We start from the raw sequence: 16,140 nt of genomic DNA, 5'->3' as shown, positions 1-16,140 counted from the left end.
CTCGCCCAGCTCTTTCGGGGCCCTCTTCCTTTTGTGGCAAGGTGGAGATTGGTGGTCCCCTCCTTTCCGTGATCGTCGACCTCAAGCTCGGTGACATTGAACTTCGCCTTCAGTTCGCGCCACTTGCTTTTCCCCATTAGATCTGTAAACCCAAACACAAACTTTATTAAAACAACAACAAACAATGAGTGAATTCATCAATCACAATCTCAAAGATACTCACTCTCTAAACCCTTCTCTTTATTCTTCAAGTACGCAAGGGCAAGGACGAGTTTTCTATCTAGCAGACGTGGCAGCTCCTTGAGATTGTCTATGTTGGCCTGTTTCGAAGCTAACAAGCGAACGCAGCTGGTCCCATTAAACTTATCTAGATTTTGGTGCCAAAAGAAGGGAACCTTGACTTCCCCTCGAGATGGAAGACATCCTCAGTCTTAGGGTTGGTATTTATTGGGCGAACTCAGACAAATTCCTTCATGAAATTTTTGTAGGACTGGGAGTACAGTTGAAGCAGCCCCTCGACTTGGCTGCCACTAAGGGAAATCTAACCTAGGGGAGGCTCATCCAATTTCAACTGGTAAAAGTGAAGGAAAACGGGAAGCAACACGCCCATTCCTAGTGCCGAGCATAATACTTAGAAAGCCCGGAGGAAACCCCAACTGTTGGGGTGAAGTTGGCTAGGGGCGACGTTGACGTGCTTCAGAAAAGAGCACTCAAACGGCGTGAAAGGGAGACAAACACCAAGGTCCCTAAAGAGACATCGGTACATGTAAAAGAATGGGGTATTCACTGTACCCGACATATATACGCGCTCACCAGGTTGGCAAGGCTCAACCCGGATAAGCTTGGAAATGACCAACGTGCATATCGTCAGCGATTTCTAAAGGGCATTCACTTCTAGAAAGGTCTTAAACCTACTCTCAAACTCTTCCACATCACCCCTAACCCACTCATAACCGGGCACCGAGATGGGGGAGATGAATCTTTCCGGTTGTTCCCCCTTTTCTTCTTTTGATTACCCTCATCGATGACTATCCCACTGGCAGCCACCACATGTTTCCCCTGAACCTGGGCTTTTCCCTTGCCCTTCACCCGGGCAACTCGAGCGGGAACAGAACTTTGCTCTCCGTCACCAGACATACTCACGACATTGAGAAAAGGGGAATAGAAGGGGAACGAGTGTGAGTATGAAGAAAAAAATACCTGGAGCAACCCTCGAAAACTCGAAAGACAAAGATGAGGAGCGGTGGAGGTACCATTAGAAATACACAGACGCGACGGCGAAGACAAACTCAAAGAGGAAATGGAGGGAAGAAAAGTAGGAATGAGGAGGCAAAGTGCGATCCTAGAGTTTAAAAATCCACAAACGACAATAAAAGGGGCACATTAAATGGGGCTCATAATGATAGGGTGCGTCCCATCATTATGAGTCGTCACTCTTTATGACGAGCCATCGATGTTTCGAGAAACGAAGCGACCTTTGGCGACACGTGGCATTCAGACCAAGATGCGGAAAAGAACAGTCATGACTCACCACCTGGTCACCTAAAACCCAATATAAACTCCTCACCCAACGGGCTCGGAGCTCGGGAGGCTAGTGTACTATCCACCTCGGATACGGAGACCGAGCTTGATATCCAAGCACTACATGACATCGGCTAACACGCAAGCCCACAGTCCATTGGGCCACAACCAATCATAGGCCCAGATCAACTTTATTCTCGCCTAGGGAGAAAACCTTAATTCACACTAAGGTACGTGTATTATATAAGAGACTCACACATCCACAAAGACTAACTTTAGCATCAGAGTCTCTTTTGCAGGTACCACCCCCATCTCAGCATGACCGACACACCTAGTAGGAGAGGCTCACCAATCTCATCAGAGTGGTCACCCCTAGATCGATCTTAGGTGAGAACAATAATTAATGTCAAACTAGGTCCCTGAGCAAGTTTATTATCCATCAAAAGCTTCTAGTTCTAGACGACGTGACTTGCTCAAATTTTGTACTGCATGAGAAACTAACATTTTATATGGCTAATTAAGGCTTCAAATTAACTGTGTATTAAAATATTTTATCTACATGCATTCGATTGGAAAAACTAATTAAAATGGGATTCACGGATCTCATCGTTATGTGATTATGTATCCATCTTGTTCCTTATGGATTTTGTACTCGCAAAATTAAAGATTTGTTGGAGTTGGTTGTGTCTAGCTCTTTAAGTTATGAGACAACTTTTTTGTTAAACATTTTATTTTATTTTCATTTTTATTTCTCTAAATTATTCTTAGTTAAAATATATGACCCCATTTCAAATGAATTGACATTTTTTTTTAATATAGTATAATAATTTCAAAGAAAAATCATTTTTTTTAAATTAAGATAATATTGCATTTAAGAAATTCTAGTTTAAATTTTATTTTAAGATTTTAACGTACGCATCATTATACTTTATAAATGCATAATTTTTAGTTTATTTTACATTCATTGTGTCAGTATATATATTTTATATGCTCAACTGATTAAAAATAACCTTAATTAACCTTAGATATATGTGACTTTTTTTTGGTAAAGTACCGACAAAAAGAAAAACAAAACAAAATTACAATCTAACAAACGGACCTCCAGCTATGTCCGCTAACACCTAAGACTCCACCTCAGGTGGAGGGGAAACAATTTCCTCCACCTCTAGACCTCGCATTTGTCCCCGTCTAGCCAATAGATCAGCACACTTGTTCCCTTCTCGGAATGAATGTTCAAACTGAATCGTCCAAGGCTTATGCACCAGATCCTTAATTGAGTAAAGGATAGCTGCCAATCTGTGAGTACTTTGGATATCATGCGTAACAAGCTCAACCGCTACAGCTGAGTCCGAAACGCATAACACAGACTGCGTGCGTCGGCTCCAAGCAATTCGCAGCCCATGAAGAATGGCAAGTAATTCCACTTGAAGGGCATCGACAGCCTCAACTGCCCCAAAGAACCCCCACAGCCATCTACCATTGGAGTCTCTTGCAAGACCACCAACGCCTGCTTGGCCTGATGCTGTATTGAAGCTGGTGTCAACATGTAGACTAGTTTGTAGCCCCTCAGCAAAGATACAAGAGACCCACGTAAGCCCCGCATCATGTGATGTGTGATCATCAGCTACCGCAAAAGCACGTACCATGGTAGTATGCAAAGCATGGACCCGACGTAAGGCCTCCCACACAGAAGAGTCACCCCCATTAAAAACCCGTTCATTACGCATCTTCCAGAGAACCCAACAAGCAATGAGTGGAAGGATATGGCACCTCTGAAAGCACAACTGAAGCCACTTTGGCCAAGATCCCGACCACCAACAAATCGCCTCCTCCAAATGTAATAAACGCCATAATCTGACCGCCTGTTCACAGCGAAACAATACATGGGCAATACTTTCCACCTCGTTTCTACACCTCAAACAAAGCCCATCAGGAGTTACATGTCGTTGCACCAACAAGGCACCAGTGGGAAGAGCATCATGGCAAACCTACCATAAGAAAAATCGAATCGACTCCGACAATGGAAGTCTCCAAATCCATTGCCACCCACCGGAAAAGACCACATCCCTATCACACAACCACCGATACCCTGTCCGAGCTAGGTATTCACCGTTTGTAGAGGCCTCCCAAACAAAGCCATCCGACGCGGAGGGATGCAGCCAAATTTGCATGCTAAAGATTCTTGCCTGGAGTTCTGTTGACAGCCAAGAGTGGAGTTGTTCTAAATGCCACCTCTCATCCTGCCACACATCCCGCACACGTAAAGTTAAATCATGTAAATGAACAAAAGGTACCTCGTTGGCAAGTGGCCCTTCATGAGCCCAATTCTCAAACCAGAAGCTGGCCTCACCATCACCCAACTGGAATCGAAACCCCGGGCGTAGCTCCTCAAAAGCTCTCCGCAAGGAAGTTAGAACATAAGAACCTGGCCTTTGCAATAAACTAGCAACATTTCTGTCTCTATATTTTGCCATGACCACTCTTACCCATAATTTGTCCGTATGATGAACCAAATCCCAAATCAACTTACCCAACAACGAAATATTTTTATTTCGCACTATACACACACCCAAACCTCCTTCCTTCCTTGGTCGAGTTAGGGTCTCCCACTTCACTAGATGAAGTTTTCGTGCACCTTCCCCACTCCAAATAAACCTCCGGCTGAGTGCATCCAACTGGTCACACGTCCCAGAAGGTAGCCATTGTGTCTGCATAGTGTATGCCGGGATAGCACTCAACACAGAATTGACCAAAGCAACCCGACCTACACGAGACAAAAGGCGCCCCTTCCAAAGGTTTACAAAGGTTTACAATATCTTTTCATACCAGAAAAGTTATGATTAAATAATAATATAAAAAAATCAAATATATGGTTATTACGATTCAATTAAATTCATTTTTTGTATTTCTAAAATACAATTCCCTTAAATTTGTCAATCCAAATTAAATTTTTATTTTTATAAAACTTGATTTTTTAATTTGAAGCACACCTTTTAATTTTTCATAGAAATAAGAAATTGGGTGTCTACCTTACAACAAAACTATCCCTATGCCAACTCTAACTCAAATTTTTTTGAGAAATCAGGTAAAGCTAGAAGTGGAGCAAGAGTGAGTTTATCCTTTAAAGTTAGGAAGGTTTTTTCTTGTTTTTCTCCCCATTGAAACTCAACATTTTTCTTAACCAAATCATTTAATGGGGAGGCAAGTGTGACGAAGTTAGGTACAAATCTTCTATAGAAGCTTGCCAACCCATGGAAGCTCTTAACATCTCCAACACTTTGAGGTGTGGGCCATTCTTGGATGGTCTTTGTAACACCCCAGTTTTCATACCTTATATTAAGGGAATGGACTTCTATTATCAAAGAAAGGAGCTCCCAAAGTCTGGGAAAACAACATGATATGACATTAGAAGGCCCAAAGCCCAATAAGGGTGATTTAGTAGCCCAAAACGGGCTGTTCCCAAAACGGAATGGGTCGTTCCCAAGCTGGAACAGGGTGTTCCAAACTACTAAAAAGACCTGTAAACCCTAGTTGGGAACGGGCCGTTCCAAAATTGCAACGTGCTGTTCCAAACATGGTCATTATTAGTTAAAACTCAACTCCATAACGGGTTGTTCTAGATGCGAATTTAACACATGACCAATGAATCCAGAACAAGTCGTTCTGGATCCGAAACGGGCCATTCTGGCCACTTCTGATGTCTATAAATTACATACTCAGGCACTGCTCCTGGACACACTCTCTAAAGACCAAGGAGAACCAATAGAAGGAGATCAACCAGATTTTGCTCTAGCTTCCTCTTCTATTTATCCAGGTAAGGAGGGGGGGTGAGAAACCTCGCTCGGGGGTGTGGGAATAATTGTTGGGTAGTAGGATTGACCCCAATCCCTTGCCTAATGCATGCTTCTAGGAACAGGCAAAATATGAAAGTTTTCTATTTTGCTTTCTGATTGTTCTATTGTGTTCCTTGATGTTTGCTGAGTGTGAATATGTGTTTAATTTCAAAAATAGACAAGTTTTGGTATGAATTAGAGTGCTCTATGGTTTCTTGTGGGAAACCCTATGAAGTGAAATTAAGGATATGATCTTTGGATGAATTTTGAGGTATTATATGTAAAATTGATGATGGATTCATGTTTTGGATAATATTTAAAGCGTTTTGAACAATTAAAATATTATATTAACTGGTTGGTTGTCGAAAATGCGTGAAATCATGAAGTTGAATCTATGGCCTTTATGCTTCATATATTATAAATTGCGATGATGTTGGATAATTTCTTGGTATGGTTTATCTGCTATTTTGATGTATATGACTACGAGAAGTTCTTTGTATCAGACTATGTGAATATGACGTGAAAATGTGAAATGTGAACATATGATCTGTGATATGATATGATGAGATAATATGACAAGAGATATGATGAGACCTGATAAGTGAAATGTTGAGTCAATGAAATAGTGAATGTGTGATATGCATCATGTGCATATATGACTCCAGGTGTGCTGCTTAGGCTGCATGCCAGTGATGTATTGAGCTATTCCAGGTGTACCTTGGGTCACCAGTGATGAAATGATCTATTCTAGGTGTGCCGCTTAGGCCGCATGCTAGTGATGTATTGAGCTATTTCAGGTGTACCTTGGGTCATTAGTGATGAAATGATCTATTCCAGGTGTGCCGCTTAAGCAGCATGCCAATGATGTATTAAGCTATTCTAGGTGTACCTCTGGTCACCAGTGATGTATTCATGAATGAACGTGCCCCTAGGTATGTTGCTGTAGCAGCATACTAGTGATGAGAAATGTAAAACTTCCGTATGGCGCCACATGCATGCTTTTATAAGTCGAGTCCATGACATTATTGCATGATAAGTGAATGTATATGTATTCTAATGTATCTATAACTTGAGGGTTATGCTTGGTTATGTGTAACTTGTGTGGTATTTGTTATGATTGTGTGTGCATTACCTAACATTTATTTCTACATCTGAACCAGAGTGAGATGTTTCTCACTCCCTTGTTGCTCTATGTGTATTTTTATTATGTTGTAGATGATCATCAGCATGAGGATATTGGTGATGAAGTTTAAGTCTTATTGTGAGGTGTGCTCTAATAGGACATGTGACATCGGGACTTAGTTAGGATTAGCATTGGAGTTTCATTATTGTTATTGTGTTTTGGAAATGTTAATGTTTTATTTTGTCATCATTTTCGCATTGGACTACAATTTGCGAAAATATAAAAGTGAACTCTCTATCTATGTGTTTTGGAACCTTGTTTCGATTAAGAAATTTTTAGTTATTCAATAATGTACTTTATATTTATTGTGTATTATGTATGTGGGGTAGAGAGTGTCACATGTAGTGGTATCAGAGCCTGGTTTATTCAAACTAGACGTGTGTGTTATGTGCTTATCATGATTCTGTTGTGTACTTTGACAATGTTTTGTTTGTTGTGTACTTTGGTGATGCTTTGCTTGATGATGATGATGATGATGTTCTCTTTGTGTTGTTGTTATTGTGTTTAATTAGGTGTTTCTCTTCTTAAGATATGGCTAGTAGGCATGATATAGCTTAGTTGATGCTATTTCTATTACTTTTCTTCGTTATTATGATTTCTTATTTATTTTGATATTTCTTGCTTACGTAAGAAGTAGTGGTTGGGTGGTATCGCTTGTGTTGTGATCATATGTGCAAGTAGTAGTGGAGGAAGCATCGTCCTAATGAACTATAGACTATTGGAACCTTGGATGTGGGTGAGACATTTATTTGTCAATTGTATTGAGAGTTTATGGTTAATGGAGTTTCTAAAATCTATAGTTGTAGCGATTGAATCCAAGGAGGTTGTATGTTGAGAATTGGAGTTTTGGTATTCTTGATGAGAGATTGAAATGTTGGTAATTTCCTGGAGTATTGGTGCTTGCATGTTAACCTTTTATGGTTTAAGTAGCATGTGAGTTTTATTTTCTAAGTCTTTTGTGCTGAATATGTGAGTTGTTTTGATTTAGGATTGTAGTGGGAAACTTGGATATAAGTTTGAGGTGGAAAGGAGTGAGTTTGGAAGGGTTGAGGTATTTTTGTGGCCTTAGATGTTGATACACTATTGTTGTCTGGTGTAGGGGATGTTTGCACTGCAGTTTTTTTGTGCCCGTACAAGTTTGTTATTGATAGATTTAGATTTTATAGTATTCATAAAAGTTGTAGCCTTGGACGTTATCTTTCCAATGGAACTAGAATCAGGTAAAACGGAGGTCTAGAACTCCAGTTATAGCTGCTTTGGTGATCAGAGGTCTAGTTGTAAGCGCTCAATATATCTGTTGTGATTTTTGAATTTTTAGCTACGAAGATGATCCTTTTAGAATTTCATGTCTTCATAAGAGTTATAGCTTATTCTCTTATCTTTCTTTTGAGATAGGTTTGAAATCATTTGGATGAGTATAACTCTCAATGTATTATTTTCTTTGACATTTGTTGAAGCGATATGTATGGTGTCATTAGGCAATGCAAGGATAAAAACTGATTTTGTTATGATGTTCTGAGGTGTTATCATGTAGATTAAGAGGTTGTTTAAGGTTGTATGATTCTATGTGGTAAAGTTGGTTAATGTGCATGCTATATGGTGTAAATGGTGATTGATTTGTACATGCTTAGGGATGGTATATATGAATGTTTAAAGTAAGTATTCTAATATGATTTGATATGCATGTATGTTGATATGAGGATAGATGACTTTACTGTTAAGTTAGACGAAGCAATTCCCAGCAAGTTTTTGAATGAGAAAAATATAATACATATTGTTATGTCTAACATATGTGTTAGTGTTTTAGAAAAACATAAGTACAGGCAAGTTGAAGAACAGACAACACGTGCCACTTCTTATACTAGAACCAAGATAAAGGAAGGAAAGCTTCCAACGACAGACGGAAAGGTCAAACGAAGCCAAGTCCAACACAAGAAGGAAAATGATCAAACTTTAGACGATACAAACCACAAACGATGAGTCAAGGCAAAGCATAGCATGAGGATCAAACAAAGCAAGATGAAATACGACATGAGCACCAGACGATGTTGAATCAAATACCAGACGTAGGTGTATCGAGCACAACATAAAAATTTAGACGAAGGCTGGCCAAGAACCAAACGAAAGTCAACTACATATCAGACGAAGGACAACACAGACTGAAAAGCATTCCAGATAGAAATGAAGTCTGTCCATCTACAATGTTGACCAGACTAAAGGAAGTCAAAGCATTAATGACAAATGCTCAGACGAAGATCAAGTCTTGAGAAGCACGTGGACTACCAGATGCAGACAAAGATTGCCATGCAAGCATTTGAAGAATCAAGTCTCAAGGGACAATTTACGCATTGTCTAAAATCATACAAAAGCTCTCAATATGATCGCGCGATGAAAGGAAGAAAAGAAAAAGAAGAAAAACAAGTGCAAAAGTAAAAGCATGCAGGTTTCAGAAAAGGTACATTACTTTTTCAGATAAAGACAACGTCTCTGCAGCTACGATGACCGAAAAAGGACAAAAAGCTCCTAGGTCTCAGTTAAAGTCAGACACTACAGCTAACAAAACGTAAAAAACTTCACGCAATGTCTATAGACAGGAAGCACCATTTAATGCAAGATCTAATGCATTAAATGAAAGATCAAACTAGTCATGAACGACTACATCCTGCTTCAACGAACACTTGCAATGGGAAACTTTTACAGAGACTATATATATGTCATAACTTCAAACTTGGAAAGGTTGGCGAAGAGTGATTCGAAGCCCAGGAAGCAGAGAAACTAGAGATAGAGCATACATAGTGAAATGTACAATGTATTGTATTTATCACTGTAGACTAAGGAGTTTTTAGTGTAACATAGAAACACAAACCTTAGCGAGTGTAGTAAATTCTTGTATCCTCTTTGTGAGATTAAACCACACACTCAAGACTAACTATCTATTATTTGTAAAGCTTGAAGAGGCTAGGGAAAGAATACTTTTATAAGCCTGGAGAGGCTTGTCAAAGAATCCTCACTACAAGCCTGAAGAGGCTAAACATTAAATACTAGAGCCAATGAGTGAAGTTGGCCAACTAGGAGTGGTTGATAATACTCAGGACCAGGAGTGGTCAAGAATATTCACTGAGAGCCTGAAGAGGCTGAACAAAGAATACTAACGCTAATGAGTGAAGTTGGCGAACCATGAGTGGTTGATAATACTTGGGGACCAGGAGTGGTCGAGCATACTCACTAAGATCCTGAAGAGGATGAACAAAGAATACTAGTACTGACGAGTGAAGTTGGCGGGCCAGAAGTGGCTGACAATACTTGGAAAACTAGAAGTGGTGATAATACTTGTACTTAATTGAAAATCTAGTGGAACCCTTCAATTGAAGGAGACTGGACGTAGCTCACTCTAAGCGAACTAGTATAAAAACCTTTGCACTATTTATCTATGTTTTAGATGCAATTTCGTTTGGTTGATATAACATACTGATATTTCATCCATTGCTTATTTTTCACTGTAACTCTCTTCAGACGAAAAAGACACTTGTTTAACGTATTATTTTAAGAAATATTTTCCTTGTGCAGACGATAAACTTTCAGACGGAAAATCCTTTGTTGAGCAAATCCTACACAGTTCTTAAGTATTCAAAATAATATTTTTATTGGACAAAAAAGAATCCCTCTGCGAAAATAGTTATAAATCCTCCGTTCATACACACACATATTCAACCCCCCTTTTATGTGTTTTTCCTCTAACTTCAATTGGTGTCAGAGCTTGACCCCTTGGGTTGAACAATTAACATTGCAGGGGTAGAATACGATCCATGGAAGAACGAAGAACAAACGGGAAGTCAAAAAGCAAGAAGGACAAACAACGGGTATAGGTAAAACATCGAGGTATTACCAGCCTCCACATGTGTGAAGAAATCTTCTGCTTTCACAAGCTTGGGATCTTTGCAGAATTTCCCGTTCACAAATACTACAAATTAACAAGACAGAGTTTTAATTAGATTTAAAAGACCAATTATAATCATTCTCATGATGATGTAAATGTGAAAGAAATAAACTAAACTAAGAATTGGCATTGCAAGACTCATGAGGAATCAATGTCTGTGCATACCAACATTCTTGGTGTCATTTAATGCCACACAAAAATCTTGCAGGGGGCTGGGGTCGTAGGCAAAGGCAACAGAAGATGTCAAAGCCAAGATGGCCACGAGGAAATACACAACTTTCATCTTGCTTCTCAAACTTAATCTTGTAAGATTTTGGGTAAGTAATTGCTTCTGATTGAGAACTGAATTGTTTTGCTGCCTTTATAAGCTTTGCTATTTATAAGGATGAACCGTTGAACTAGTTTCATATATTTATGTTTACCCGCAATTAATTTTTTATTTGGTGATGAACCATTCTTTAGTAATTAACTATACATATATACGTGCTTGATCAAAGTCAAGCAATTTTTTCAACATTAATTACCTCGTCCAACAGAACTTGTACCCACTACGTAGTTTTTTTTCTATTAATATATTATTTTATAAATGGGAAGCCATTAGCAATCAAATAGCAGTTTAGAATTGGTCCCATTTCTTCAGACTTGAGTTCTCTTTTCCGGACTTGCGTTTTTCTCTTTGCATGCATCTTACGGTTTAATGTTTAAACTTGGTCGTCATGGGTAGTTATAGTGAAAATTAAATGGATATTTTATAATTAATGACAAACTAGGTCGCTGAGCAAGTTTATTATATATCCATCAACAGCTACTAGTTCAAGACGACGTCGTGACTTGCTCAAATTTTGTACTTCAAATTAACTGTGTGTTAAAATATTTTATCTACATGCATTCGGTTGAAAAAACTAATTAAAATGGGATTCACGGATCTCATCGTTATGTGATTATGTATCCATCTTGTTCCTTATGGATTTTGTACTCGCAAAATTGAAGATTTGTTGGAGTTGGTTGTGTCTAGCTCTTTAAGTTATGAGACAACTTTTTTGTTAAGCATTTTATTTTATTTTCATTTTTATTTCTCTAAATTATTTTTATTTAAAATATATAACCCCATGTCAAATGAATTGACATTTTTTTTGTTAATATAGTATAATAATTTGAAAGAAAAATCATTTTTTTTAAAATTAAGATAATATTGCATTTAAGAAATTCTAGTTTAAATTTTATTTTAAGATTTTAACAAACGCATCATTATACTTTGTAAATGCATAATTTTTAGTTTATTTTACTCTCCTTGTGTCGGTATATATATTTTATATGCCCAACTGATTAAAAATAACCTTAATTGACCTTAGATATGTGTAGGGATGACAACAATACCTGCACCCGCGAGTATTTTTGGATAAAATTCGCTATGAATAATAAATGGATAGGCTAATTAGGTACCCGCGGATAATGGGGACGGATAATTTTTTACCCATTTATAAATGGGGCGAAGGCGCGTATGATGATATCTATACCCGCGGGTACCCGTTTAATATTATTTCTTAAATATCATAATTATCCTTGTACTACATAACCCTAAAACTACACTCTCTTATCTTATTTTCTTACAAAAGTGAGGTTGATGAAGTTACCGACATGTGTTAAACATGTTATAAAATTATGTTGGATGTAATTTGATTAATTTTCTAGCTTTGATTGGACCAAAAAGATTTATGTATTTTAAGTTGTTTGTTTACTTTCATTTGGAATTATGAGATTGAATTATTGTAGCTTTGTGATGAGACTTTAACTTACTTGTGAGATTGATGTATTTTAAGTTATTGATTATCTTGAATTTTTATTATTATTTCAACAAAATTAACGTTAAATAAAAGTTCAAAATTAACATTGAATTTTTATTTGTAATATTTCAATGACATTAAAATATAAACTTAAAATTATTTGTAATATAATTTTTTTAATTTCTTAAAAATATTATAAATATCCATGGATATCCATGGGTATTCAAGAAATTCATGGATATTCGCTTAATGGATACCCGCACGGATATGAGGTGGGTATGGGGCCAATTTTCATTTAGCGGGGCGGGGGCGGGTTTACTATTACCCGCCCTCATGAGGCCCCATTGCCATCCCACTACAAGAAAATTCGCTATTACAAACAGCCAGAATCCGTGGGAAATGCCAAAAATTCGTGTGGGTAACTTTCCGACGGATTTTCCCACGGATTTATTCGTGGGTAATTACCTACGGATTTACCCACGAATATATCCGTGGGAAATTTCTCATGGATAACCCTGAAGGAATTTTTTGCGAAAATTATAATTTTTTTAAATTTTAATAAATTTATTAATGTAACAACCCTTATATTTGGCCTCTCAAGGGTTCTATTTCACGATATTTCATTGTTTAGCGTGTTTTATCCTTATTTGTGCAATTTCAGGAAAACTTCCCAGAAGGTCACCCATCCCTATACTACTCCAGGTCAAGCACGCTTAACTGTGAAGTTCTTATGAATAGGCTACCGAAATGTATATGTATGTTGTCAGTATAACTTGTACAAATTAATTCATTTAAGTCATCCTCAAATATACAATCTGTAACAACCCAAATTTTCACTGGGCCGTTGGCCCAATTCGTTGCCTGGAATGAGCCGTTTCGAAAGTGAAACGGGACATTTCGGAATAAAGAAATTGCCTAAAAACCGTAGTTGAGAACGGGCCATTCCGGTTGGAGAACGGGTCGTTCTGGTTTGGAGAACGGGCCGTTCTGAAAGTAGAACGGGCCGTTCTACTGGGATTGAGAACGGGCCATTCCGGTTTTGGAACGGGCCGTTCCGGGTTAACTGAGGCAGATTCCTTTAAATAGGAGGCCTTACCTCTCATTTTCTCACATCTCTCATTCTCTCTTCCTATTCTCTTCTATTCTTTCTTCTTCCCCTCTTCTTTTCTCTGAAGACCATGGGGCACTTAGAGGAGGAGACCAAGAAATCCTTGTTGTAGTTTCAACTGTTGTTTATCCAGGTACGGGGGAAAAGGGAATTATTTATATTAGAGTTACATGAGAGAATTGGGTAGAGGAAGAGCCCTTAAGATTATGATTAATTTTATAATTATTTCTGTTTGAAGAATTATTAGTCTTATTTGATTCTGTATGTATTTAGGAATATGGATATATGATTAATTGGTAAAAATGATGCTTTGGAAGAGAGAACGAAATTATAGAAAAGTGCCTGTAAGTTAGGTTTTGGGAAAAATTAGATTATTTCTGTTTGAGGAATTAATGACCCCATTAGATTCTGTATGTGTTGAGGATTAGAAATACATATTTAATTTGTAAGAATGATGATCTGAGAGGGAGAACGAAACTGTAGAAAAGTGCTTGTGAACTAGGTTTTGGAATAATTAAATGTTTTATTGTTTATGTTGATAATTCCATTGATTATTATTACATTTATGAATGTTATATTAAATTGGTAATTCTATTGTTTTAATATTGTATTAAACTGGGGAATTAATTGAGTTTTATATTATTGTTATATTATTGTTATAATGAGTATTCATGGTGAATTGTATGAGGGATGTGTAAACGCTTATTTTGTTAGACTTATCTGTTGAGTATGTGATATGAAATTGTGTATGTGATATGAAATCGTGATATGAGATGAGATGTTGTATGGAGATGATTAAGAATGTGATTGCGATGTGTTTCCTCACACTAATGACTAGGGATGGCACGACCCCTGGTTAAGTGGTGCTACAGGGAGGGCGTGACCCTAGCATGATGTGGATGAGTAAGACAGTTAACACACACCACTTATGTCGATTATGGCAGCCCTGACATAGGGTTAATTGCAAGATATTGTATGGATTGTAATGTGATTGTGGTTCCTCACACTCATGCTTCAGGGACGAGCGTACTCCTAAATGATCGGGGATGATACGAACCCTGGTATGGTGTGGGTTGAGTGAGGCAATTAACCTGTATCACTTGTGTCAGATGTGGCGAGGTCTGGGCATAGTGTTAATTGTAAGATTGGCTTGAATTATGGATGTGGAAATGATATTGTTAATCGTAAGATTTATGTGGATTGTGATGGGTTGATTGTGATTGTGATGTGATTGTGGTCCCTCGCACTAATGACCAGGGATGATACGAACCTTAGGTAAAGGACGAGCGTACCCCTGGCATGGTGTGGGATGTGTGAGGCAATTAATACTTATGTCGGGGGTGGCACGACCTTGGGCAAGAGATGCTATAGGCGTGACCTTGGCATAGGGTTGATTGCAAGATTTGTGATGATTGTTGTGATTGCAAATTGTGACGTGATGATGATGCACGATTGATAAAGTTATGATACATTGAAATGTTTATGAATATTTTGTTAAGTATCGAGTTATAATAAGATGATATGTTGTGTGTTTGTATGTACTTTACATATAGATGTTTTCTTTTCTCACCGTATAATTTTGTGGATGTTTTAGGTGAGGAGGATCCGGCTGCGAGTGGCATCTAGAATGCCAACAGTTAAATTAGGGGTATGCTATGATATTGTGACATCGGGGCAGAGGACTTTTAGGATGAAATTTTTATATGAATTTGGAATTGTAAATATCATTTTGAAAATAATTTGTAAACTCTTGTGTTTCATTTTTTAAATCTTTATTATTGTGGTTATTGAAGAACGATTTTTGAAGTTTCTCATGTGAACCCTTTTATCGAAATTTAAACATTTATTTGTAAAGTTATAGTATATGTGTTGGGGTAGTAAGGGTGTCACATTTAGTGGTATCAGAGCAGATCGATCCAATCGGCCGTGAGTTATGAGTCTACTATGCTTGTTTGGTAGATTAATAATGTGATGAGTTGATTGTTGAACTTATTGATGTGCTAATGTGATGATTGATTATGTTGTTGTTTATTTATTTGTGTACATTGTGTTCTCAGGATTTGTCTGATAGACATGATATAATTTGATGATGCTATTTTTGATTGCTCTTTGTTATTCTCATGATTGCTTATTTGTTTGATACTTCTTGCTTATGTAAGAAGTAGTGGTTGAGTAGTATCACTAGTATGGTGAGCATATGTACCAATAGTACAGACAAAGCCTTGATAATCAACTAGAAATTATTGAGACCTTAGATTTCGGTGAGACATTGATTTGTTAAGAGTTTACGGTTAATGGAATTTAGGAATCTATAGTAGTAGCGATTGAATCCAAGGAGGTTGTATCTGAGAATTGGAGTTTTGATATTTTGATGAGAGATTGGAACGTTCCTTGAGTTTTGGTGCTTGCATGTTAACCTTTTATGGTTTAGGTAGTATGTGAATATTATTCTCTAAGTCCTTTGCACTAAATATGTGAGCTGTTTTGGTCCAGGATTGTAATGGAAAGCTTGAATATGAGTTTAAGGCAGAAAGGAGTGAGTTTGGAATGGTTGAGGTATTTTGTGAAATGTTAGTACACTATTGCTGTATGATATGAGGAATATTTTCGTTGAAATTTCGTTGTGCCAGTATGAGTATCATATTGACAGAATCAGATTTTGTGGTCTTCATGAAACTTGTGGCTTTGGATATTATCTTGGAACTGGAATAAGATAAAACGGAGGTCTAGAACTTTAGTTATAACTGCTTTGGTGATCAGAAGTTTAGTTGTAA

General features: G+C 37.6%; 1 protein-coding gene and 1 long non-coding RNA gene across 2 annotated transcripts; both read right to left on the bottom strand.

Moving 5' to 3' along the window:
* Positions 1 to 2,642: 2,642 nt before the first annotated feature.
* On the bottom strand, positions 2,643 to 3,167 carry LOC145957211 (uncharacterized). Its single transcript, XM_083073430.1, has one exon. It carries the CDS (start codon positions 3,165 to 3,167, stop codon positions 2,643 to 2,645), a length of 525 nt encoding a protein of 174 aa, XP_082929556.1.
* Positions 3,168 to 10,113: 6,946 nt separating this feature from the next.
* Positions 10,114 to 10,999, bottom strand: LOC114915590 (uncharacterized). The gene is made up of 2 exons (XR_014433466.1): positions 10,640 to 10,999; positions 10,114 to 10,498 (listed from the first exon to the last, which is right to left on the bottom strand). It is a non-coding gene; the product is annotated as an uncharacterized LOC114915590 (long non-coding RNA).
* Between the last annotated feature and the right edge of the window lie 5,141 nt (positions 11,000 to 16,140).

Source organism: Cajanus cajan, chromosome 4, assembly GCF_000230855.2.
Source record: "Cajanus cajan strain Asha chromosome 4, NIPB_CcT2T_4, whole genome shotgun sequence".
Classification (NCBI taxonomy): domain Eukaryota; kingdom Viridiplantae; phylum Streptophyta; class Magnoliopsida; order Fabales; family Fabaceae; genus Cajanus; species Cajanus cajan.
The sequence above is the reverse complement of the archived record's forward strand: the minus strand, read 5'-3'. Positions and strand labels throughout refer to the sequence as shown.